Source organism: Nematolebias whitei, chromosome 1 (assembly GCF_014905685.2).
Source record: "Nematolebias whitei isolate Nwh7 chromosome 1, NemWhi1, whole genome shotgun sequence".
NCBI classification, from domain to species: Eukaryota; Metazoa; Chordata; class Actinopteri; order Cyprinodontiformes; family Rivulidae; genus Nematolebias; species Nematolebias whitei.
This window is the reverse complement of record NC_056498.1, coordinates 22,067,321-22,077,911: the sequence shown is the minus strand read 5'-3', so window position 1 is coordinate 22,077,911 and position 10,591 is coordinate 22,067,321. Positions and strand designations below refer to the sequence as shown.

The window sequence follows — 10,591 nt, the reverse complement described above, 5'->3', positions numbered from 1 at the left end:
CGGGGGATCTGACGGGGGATGTAAAGGTCATGGATGTTTTTCACTTACTGTATTTTCCAGCATATAAGTCACAGTTTTTTGCATGATTTGTCAGTCCTGCGACTTATACGCCAAAGCAACTTGTGTATATGTATATATATAGATTTTTTTTTTCATATTCATAACGCAATTTTTGACTGACGCTTTAAATTTCTAAGAACTGCAACAGCGAGTCCTCCCATGCGCGCTCGCTTCACTCAGCTGGTGTAGGCGGAGGAACGCTGGAGAGCAAGAGAGCCACAATGGATAGATAAATGGATGGCGCTGCACCACCCAGGCGAAATGAAGCTGTTTTGACCATTAAATAAAGGCATAATAAACGCATAATAAACTCATAATAAACACGACAGGTCAGTGGTGACGTATAATAAATGTGACTTGCATATCGAAGCGACTTATGTTTTTTCCCTCTTTGTGATGTTTTTTTTTTTGACTGATGTGACTTACACTCCGGAGCGTCTTATACGTCAGAAAATACGGTACTAATGTCAAATGTTATAGAACCATATGTGTGTTTGTGTTAAGAGTTGTTTTGTCTTTGCAAAGTGGAGCCTGCCGAAGCATGGAGCCATTCACCTGATAAACTCAAGGCCCTAAGCTGGAAAGCAGAGTTGTCTTGACCTCACCTTTGTACCATTGTAAACAGACACTTCCTTATACTGCCTAGGAGCAGAACCGGGCGTGATGTAGCATCCTGTAACCTGGCTTATCAACGGCTGCTTCTCTTGCAAGATTAAATCTGGGCAAAAAAGATCTTCTCCTTTGCTGTGTGGCTGATTTATTTAATGAGTCGATGATAGGATAATTAAATTATCCAACATGATCACTAGTGCCCATATCCAGCAGTCACTGTGCGAGAGGCGGTGGACACCTTGGACAGATCTCCAGTCCATCATAGACAAACAAGACAAACAACCATTCACTCTCTCACCTAGAGACAATTTAGAGTTACCAATCAGCCTAACATGCATGTTTTTGGTCTGTGGGAGGAAACTGGAGTACCCGGAGAAAACCCACACATGCACGGAGAGAACATGCAAACTCCACCCTGAAAGGTCCCTGCAGGATTTGATCCGGCGACCTTCTGATGTGGCAGCTCTACCAACTGCACCACCGTGCCACCCTATTTAACACAACTCCACACAAAACTTTCAAAGTGGGTCATGCAAACAATATCATGAACCTTCACATCACCATCAAGTTTATTATTATTTACAATAAAACCCTTGTTTTGTTCTGTGCTTTTGGAAAGTGTAGTAGCAGCCATTTGTAGCACTTTGTGCAAGAATATGCACTTTATTACTTACAAACATTTTAAATTAATGACAACATAATTATAAATTTAAATGGTGCTGTGTTAATAATATTGTTTTTCAGTTTTTTTCTGTCAAATCTCCCCCAAAAATGTTTAATTATTTAATTATTAATGTCTAAGTCCCTGAACCAAAAAGCAGCCATACCGCAACATGAATCTTATGGCAGAGTAAACAAACTAAAGATTGTTGAAACTCCATTAAAGTTGCTTTTCTTTCAGCTGCTCCCTTCTGCAGGCAGGGGTCACCTCGCATGAAGGATTTTGCTGTGATTTTACCCTCCCTGACGCAACCTGAGACCTCAGGATGACAAGACCGTGGCCCCATAAACTCCACGAGCGTAAACCGTTTTAATGTAATCCTTATTGTTAAGACTCAACTGGTTTAATATTAGATTTCACAGCACCACGATTTTGTTCTAGTGAAATTAAAAAGCAACACAAGCCAGGATCCAAGAATGCGTAGGAGTTCTCATGCTGATATTTACAGTCGTTTTAAATGTTTTTTCAAGAAATACATGACATCAGAGAAGAGATTTAGTTCCACAGAGAAATCTGCTTCAACCTCCTGGGAAAGATTAATGAAAAACTTAAGAATACCTAATTTCCCAAATGCAAAGAGGCTGAGAAGAGTGATGTTAATTTTATTAGGTTGAAAAAATATTCAAAACTCGCACAAAAAAGTTTTTACTTTGTCAGCTTCTGAGCTAATGTCTCAGTTAGCTTCATGCAGGCTCAAGAGGGACTAGAGTCAATACCAGCTGCCACTGAATACAACAAAATACACTTAACATCTCCCTATACCGGGGGTCTGCAACCTTTGCGATTAAAAGAGCCATTTTTGCCACATTGAATATTAATTACGATGTCCGGAGCCACAAAACCTGCTACATCTGTGTACTGTCAACTGGTGGCTTATGGACCACTACAAGTTTGTTGGAGGATTTTCCAGTCTGGGGTTGATATTATAAACATTTACATTACATTTTAATGCAAAAGAAAAGACTAGATTCATGTACAGAAAGAAAAAAATATATATATATATTTAACAATTTTATAAAAATTGAAACACTGAACTCTGCAGGCCGATGTGAGTTCTTTTAATTGTTGAAGAACTAAACATCCTACTTAAAGCATAAAGTTAAAGACAGTATAAAATTATGCCAGTTTGTTGCATATCCAGTTATATTTTTGAAGAAAAATAAATACTTTTGTTTACTTTGACTTTGTTTTTTGTGTTTTATTCTTAGTGTTATCAGAGTTACCATATTCCTTCTCAGCAGCTTGTCTTAAAGACATTCCAAAACATTCTGGTGGTTTTGAGAGAAAGATCACGCTGAGACTGGAAGTCGACTTAAAGTGGCTAACAAACCACTAGCATGATGTAGTCCACGTTTTACACCTTGTATTTGTACTATCCTTCATCCATCCATTATCTTTTACCCACTTTTTCCATTTGGGGTCACGGAGGTCGCCGGTGCCCATGTCCAGCAATCACTGTGCGAGGGGCGGAGTACATCCTAGACAGGTCACAAGTCCATCACAGGGCCACATAGAGACAAACGAGACAAACAACCATTCACTGTCTCACTCACACCTAGGGACAATTTAGAGTTACCAATCAGTCTAACATGCAGGTTTTTGGTCTGTAGGAAGAAACTCCACTCACAAAGACCCCCGGACCGGGATTTGAACCAGGGACCTGCTCACTGAGAGGCAGCAGCTCTGCCAGTTGTGCCACCGTGCTGCCCTAACATAAAACAAACTAAGTTAAAAATAACTTTTGGAAATGTATTTAAAAGTAAGTAATTAAAAGTAAAAGTACTTGCTGAATGTATTACCTAATGCAATGGTCTACAATATCATTAAGTGTGTCTGTCTACCGTATATTTTCTGTAATACATTAATAGTGTTGTTTTAATGAACAATGCTGCAGATAATGCATGCTTTTATTGTGACACACTTCACACTCGGACTTGTGATTCTGTGCATCAGAATTTCAGGGATGACCTGCAGAGTTAACCCTCATTAAACAAAATAAGAAAGAGGAATGATTATACCTTTGTAAGTTTTTACTTAACACAAAGCAAAAGCAATGTGTCATTTTAACTGCAGTAAACACATTTAAGTAAAAGCTATCTGCCTGAACAAAAGGAGCATTAGACCTAACAAAAGGTCCGTGTCCTGGGTCAATAGTGAACAATATTTTAACTTCCTGACATCATTTTCAAAACTTGGACCTGAGTGTCGAGCCATTTGGAGACATCTCTCGTCTCCTAACATCCCATGCACTGACACATTTTAATATTGCAGCAAGAATTTATTGTTCAAGTTCAGAAGAAGTTGGTTTTCAAAGATCTTTGAGTCCAGTCTGGCTCTTTTGGGAGAGAGAATCTGTCCTGCTGTACTGAGCAGTCTTTCAATAGTCTTTCAATAAGGCCATGGGCAGCATGCATCTTCTGGCTGACTTGCCGCCGTGGAATCCAGTTTGGGTGTGTTAGTGGTGCTGTGGGTGCATCCAGCTCAAGGACATATATACTAGAATATACGTCAATGATCCAGCTCTTCTTGATGGCAGGTCTAACGTTACCTTCCCACTCTGCAGTGATTCAATGGACCAACTCCCCTCTCACCATTGGTTACTTCAAACTAAACAAATCAAAAAACTGCAAAGTGAATGTAACATGTAACGCAACACATTTTAGAAATGTAATGTAGTAGAAAGTAAAAATACTTAATGTAAAATGGAGTGGAGTAAAAGTATAAAGTACCCGCGTTTAACTCTACTTATGTAAAGCACAGATACATGAAAAATGTACTTAAGTACAGTAGCAAAGTACTTTGTTACATCCCACCACTGCTGAGAAGCCATCACACCGTTTGTGTATTTTTTAATCAAAGGACTCACCTGAATCTGGTGTTTGTGTAAAATATGATGGAAAATCAATGTGAAGTTCTTGTAGAATATTCAAGCTGTTGTTAAAACCTGTAATTAGCCGTCACTGGCCTTTAAAGGTAGAGTGAATTGAGTGGAAATTGAGAACATTTAAACTTTTTTCCATGATCAGCTTCACAGAAATCCTGCAAAAACTTTCAATAGAATGAAAAACTAAATGTATCAACCCAGATTACTCACTATGTTGTCCTTACACAGAGGAAAGCACTTTGGAATTAGAGCCTAACAAATCTGATTGGTTCCATCTAGGGATGCACGATATTGGATTTTGGGCCGATATCTAATATATTAAATTTGATTTGGACAAAACCCGATACCAATACCGATATTTTTCCCTAGACCTATTTACAGAGACTACATAGCTTTCTCTGCTAGGGAATTAAAATACTACATTATTCTGAATGGTCTTTGTCAGTTTGGCCTGATACCAAATGCAGATGGCAAAAAGGAGTCTGAAAATGATGCAACACTTCAACTTGTATTATGTTTAATGTCAAATTTATTCATGACATTCACTCTCTAACACAATGACAACACTCGAACAGCGCAAATTTGTAAATTTTCACAATCTAAACTCAACCTGTTCACAAGCAACAAGTGAAAAGTGCATAAGTAGTAGTGCATTAATAGATATACTTTACAGTTTCTTAAATTAAAAATTTACTTAAAACAGAAGCCTTTTATATTGGTGAGTTATTTTGATGGAATGACCGATGTCCGATATTTAACTTTAGCGCTAATATTGGCCGATACCGATACCATGCTGATAATATTGTGCATCCCTAGTTCCATCAATCAAATACCTGAGTGTGGATACGTTTTATTACAACAGAAGTTGGTGAACCAACCAAAAAACAACAAGTCAAAGTTAAAAAATCCATCCCAAGAGAAAAACTAAACAGTGCTCAAAATGACAGGCTAAAGCCCAAAGCTAAGTTTTAACAAAATAAAATCATGATTATTGCAAAGAAAACACAAAGACCTGCAAAAAAGATTACATTTTAAAACTGTCTGAGCCCAAATGTTTTTGTTTAGGCACTCTGGAAAACAGCGTGAAGACTGATACGGAGGAACAAGATCTGAATCCATGTTTAGATCCATTTAAAACACGCCAGAACGTGGAAAGAAAACATGACACAACCTGAAAACCGTCTGATCCTAACTGAATGAAAACAAAACAAACTATAAAGAGCAAAACTCTGCACCTCCTTGCAGACACTGCTGCAACTGGAAAAGCAGTCTTTAAATTAGAACGTCCTTCTTTGTGAATGCCTGCATCTTTAACCGTCGTCCTGACTTTGTGCTGGAGCAGGAAGTGCTGAGCACCCCGATGAGATTACGTAACCCTTTCCCGCAGGAAACCAGGCCTGCAGTGCTTGAGTCCAGCTGCCGGTCTCAGAGAACGTTAACAAGATGTCAAACACTGTGGACAAAGAAATAAATATTACAAACAAAAGACACCAGAAAGACTTAAAAACATCTCAAACACCGATATCGGCACTCGCCTTGATTAACTGCAAGAATCTTGGAGTGGAAATTCTTCACGTTGTTTCTCTTCACCATGTGCTCGTCGATGGGGAGCCTGGCTGTGCGGACGCTCAGCTCTCTGGCTCTGGACAGGCTCAGCTTCTGCAGCGGAGACACAACAAGGTTGAAAATGTAACACGACAACTGTCATACCTGCCCCTTACACACATACTGTAAGAGCTAGGCCTGGCACAATAACATATTTTGCTGGGCGATTAATTGTCTCAGAAATTATTGCAATAAACGATAATATTGTTTGAAATTTGATAATAATTGGTAATTACTGTCAATTTTAAGAAGAAATGATGGTTAATTTTGTGTGTAGTACCTTTTTTGACCACCGGATGGCAGTATAAAACTGTTTGAAATGAAGGATGGATAGTGAGGGAGCGAGCAGCGTTTCTCTTTAAGAAAAATGGGAGGGAGGCCCCTTGACATGACATGGGCTGTCTCTCGTTCCTGTTTTTCGGTTCTCAAAATGGCGGACGCTCGGTGTGGTTTGAGCTCTTTAGCATAGGATTTTTCACACAAAGCTTTTAATAAAAAAATCAGCAAACAAGTTCTCAGCTCCTTTGTGCAGCGAAAAACGTTTTACACGAAGGCACAGGTTTCAACCGTGAATTTTGGAGCTTCGACAAGACGGAGGTTTTTTCCCCGAGGTCAGCCTGTTAGCTTAGCTTGTAGCTTAGCTTCTCAACTTAGCTGCTTTTAGCGATCCAAAAATGAGATTTTGGACGGTTAAAACAGATTTTAAAGAGAAAAGAGAGGGAGGGGTCAGTGAAGAGCACTGGAGTTGAGTCTTTTGTCACCCAGTGTCTTCAGTAGAAAGAGAGACATGAAGAAACGATAAAGCTGATAAATGAAAATGAGGCTGATAATTTTCATTTATCATGTGATTAATTGATTTTTTTTTTTTTTTTTATTGCGACAGGTCTAGTAAGAGCCAAAATGACTGTTATGGCACAGGTGTTCAGATTTGTCCTACCATTGAGGTAATTGCATGAGGAGTGTGGTCACATGTTACTTAGCTGATCTGAGTCATGGCACCAGGTTAGTAGGTTTTTTGTAAACTTTTCTGTTGAACGTCATTTTTGATAGACACCTTCATCGTTATTTTCAGCCATACAAACGATGTAAATTAACACAGGTGCTGTTTGATGGATGTCAAAAGTTCATCGTGTTACGTTTTAAAATAAATACAGAAAACACAAGTCGGACTCAGCGTGGCTCATCGGAGACGCGTCACAGAGCAAAACCAACTCAGCCGGCAGCAGCTTTGTTTTGTGGATTGAAGTCGCTAAAGATACTATTAAGATCTGAGCGATTTGTTGCTCCTGATCAAGAATAAGACTTTACAAATAAATTAACATGGTCAGCTAGAGTTCTGGTTACTAATTTAATCCGGGTCATGCACCAGATGAGTAAGGCGTTGACCCACTTTTCACTCTGTGCAACAAGCAATAGGTCCAGCTAATCGCCATGGAAACGCAGTGTGCGTCACAAGAATGCCTTAAGACTGCAAACTTTTTGGAGACAAAAAAATGGAAGACCATACACACACTCCTATGACACTGCACCCCCCCTAGGGATCGCGTCCTACAGTTTGAGAACCCAGAAGATAAAGTTATATTCTAATACCTTCTGGATGCTTTCATCAACAAGACCACCGAGAACGTACACCTTGTCCGCATCCACTGTCTGCAAAGCTGAGCCAAGAGAAGAAATGTGTAAGTTTAAACAAATGCATATCAATATGTTTGTGGATCTTTGTGTAGTTCTCTTTGGTATGGTTTGTTCAGTTTTTGAAAATGATGAATGGTGAGCACATTTTGATCGAATGGCGCCCTCTGCAGGTTAAAATGTAACATTGACGTCCACATCTCAAAAGAAATGATCTCTGCTGCATAATTTAACATTTAAAACTGTGTGAGAATAAACTAAACGTTGCCAAACCTTCTTCAGCATCAGGAGTGAGGTAGACAACAGCTTCTGGAGGGAATAAGTCTAAACAATTTTGTTGTGTTGTTTCCATCTGGAAATCAGAAGACATAAAAAAAATAAACCCAGATGAGTTTGTCAAAACTCAAAAGAGTTTTCTGGATGTTTTATGTTCCCCTATGACAAAAGTTTACTGAGATATAAAGAACACATAATAACTGTGTAGTTGAGGAAGCCATCATTCATGCGAACACACTCCCTGTAGAGTTGAGTGTCCTCTCTCAGATCGGTTAGGATCAGGTGAAACGGTTGAGCTGCTCTCCTGTTCGACCCGTACAGACGCCGTAACTGTCCAGCCAGTCGGCTTATCTCCTAACCAAAATGGAAACCAATCTTTTATTTTCAGTGTCAGGGAACGTATACGTCGAAACCAGAATTCTTGTTGTGCTGGGATTTTAAAATGGCTGTAAGGTCTGATCCCTGCCACCCACCTTGTCTGACATGCAGTCTGTCATACTGAGGTCAACACACAGTCTGAGTCCGGTGGTCTGAGCCTCGGCCAAACGCTCTTTTGTGATCGCCTTCAGGACTCGTTTGGTAAACTGAGGATGGTCTGTGTGAGGACCTTTGCAGAAAGAGGGAAAGAAAGAACAAAAAAGTCAAATCAAATGTTTGTAGAATCCGAATAGTTTGACTCTCAGTTTTCCCAACTTGTTTCTTTTTTAAATACTCTGTATTTTTACTGGATTCTTGTGCTCGGTGGATTCTCCTCCTCTGTTTCTCGTCTTTTCTTTTGCTCTTCTTGGCAGCCAGCTGTCTCTTCCAGTTCCTTTGTTTCCTCAGTACATTCTTCTGTTCATGAAATCAAAACAAACAAAAAAAACACTTATTATTTTTCACACATATGCAAATAGGACACATTACTTATAAAATCTGGCCTACATTACAAGAAAACAAAATTATTATTAAACTAGATTGTCACTTATGAGGACAATAAAACAGGTTCAATGTAATTCAATTATAATGTTGCTATAACATGAAAGCTTAAACGGGGAATACTTTTCTTGCTGCTGATCATATTTAGCCTAAAAACAAACTGTTATTTCAGATCATAATAATTAGATACATTCATTATGTAAACAAGAGAAATGTATTTGAAGTAAAATAATATTCAGAAAGTGTTTAAACGTCAATTTAATCTAATTACACGCACCTGTAAAGTATTAAAACATATTTTGGTATCCGTCAAGCATAGCTGTAATTTTTTTATTTTTTTTATTTACAAGGCTTTGAAATACTTACAGAGCACTCTGTATTGTCTCTCCTGGTTCTTGTGTCCTCTCCATCCGCCTCCAGGTCTATGTGAAGAAGATCCAGCAGATCCGAAGCACCGTTCGCTTGTGTTTCACACATTTCAAATGTTGTTTTATCAGTCAGCTGCAGCTAAATCCAGGTTTGGACATTGTATATGTCCTGATAGACAGCTGCTATACTTTAAAATATGTTGTCATACACAGCAAAGCTTAAAAAAAGGTGTAAACTGCAGAGGAGGATACTAGCAGCATGCCTGGTGTCGCTTACAAATGACGTCATCGTCAAACGGGAGTTTAAAATACAAAACTACTTAAGTAAAATATTGGAGTAAATTTTTGATTCCCTTCTTTGGTGTATTTGTGTTGTTGTTGTGGTTATTATTTTATTTTATTTTATTTTATTTGTCTATGCGTCGCTGAACTGGAGAAACTTTGAGCTGTGTGTTAATGCCTCCGATGAACCAGCAGAGGGCGCTGTAGGAGAGATTTAACAAAGGGACTCATGCTAATCCAACAAATCCAATTTAAACAACTAAAAACAAAAAATGAACAAACACAAACGTCTAAAAGCTTAAATACTAAACCTCACAACACTAACAAACGATAACTATATTCATTTAAAATGACGTGAGTTGTGCATTCTAAAATAACAAATGTATTATTAGTCATTTACAATAAATAATGCGATATGAATCGAAAAGGAAAACGTGAGACTATAATTTTGACTTTAAATAAATAAAAATATAAATGTATTAAAATTATGTTACTGTATTTGTGGTAGCTGAGATTTAACCAGGAAATAAATTTGTAGTTTGAGTTTCATAAACCTCATGTCAAATAAATATATGGATTTAAAGATAATCTTTCTATGTATTTATATTAATTTATTACGAATTATATATTCTGTCTACTGTACGTTTTAAGGACACACTATGACTATTAAGTTGTTATTTTTTCTTATTTTATATCTTCTCACGAGTTTTGAAATCAACAAACAGCTGATTTAAAATGTAGTTTGTTTACCTCCTCGAAAACTCCAACTTTTAGCTGCTGCATAAAAACAATGTCCTGTCGTTCTGCTCTGAAAGGCGTTATCGTCTGCTCAGCTAGGAACTGTGTATTGTTGTTCTTCTTTTGAGTAGGAAGACGAAAATAGGTGCACCGCAACTTTTCTGGTAATTTTTTTTTTATCGTGCACGTTTATTTTGTGATATATTTGTATACTCAAGTCTGTTTATAGCTTGTGTAAATCACACTGAGTCAAACGATTTGTTGTTAGTTTAATAATCTTGGTTATAAACGACCAATTTTTTAAATTTTTATCGTTGTTAGCAAAAGAGGCTAAATCACTATCACGTGCCAACTCATCAACCAATAAGAGACGAGGCGCTGAACCGAAAAGCAACGTGGGTATTCCAAACAAAACAATTTATAAACTATTTTATAGTAAAAATTATAGGTTTAAAATCTAAATACACTGTCAGGTATGGGTTGTGTTTGCATTAT

At 37.9% G+C, this 10,591-nt stretch overlaps 1 protein-coding gene across 1 annotated transcript; it reads right to left on the bottom strand.

The window, feature by feature from the left end:
• Window positions 1–5,571: 5,571 nt before the first annotated feature.
• Window positions 5,572–9,329, bottom strand: trmt10b (tRNA methyltransferase 10B). Its single transcript, XM_037683113.1, has 8 exons — window positions 9,075–9,329; window positions 8,516–8,624; window positions 8,264–8,397; window positions 7,992–8,144; window positions 7,788–7,866; window positions 7,473–7,540; window positions 5,813–5,936; window positions 5,572–5,730 (listed from the first exon to the last, which is right to left on the bottom strand). The coding sequence occupies exons 1-8, from the start codon at window positions 9,183–9,185 to the stop codon at window positions 5,588–5,590; spliced, it is 921 nt and encodes a 306-aa protein (XP_037539041.1). The 5' UTR covers window positions 9,186–9,329; the 3' UTR covers window positions 5,572–5,587.
• Window positions 9,330–10,591: the final 1,262 nt, after the last annotated feature.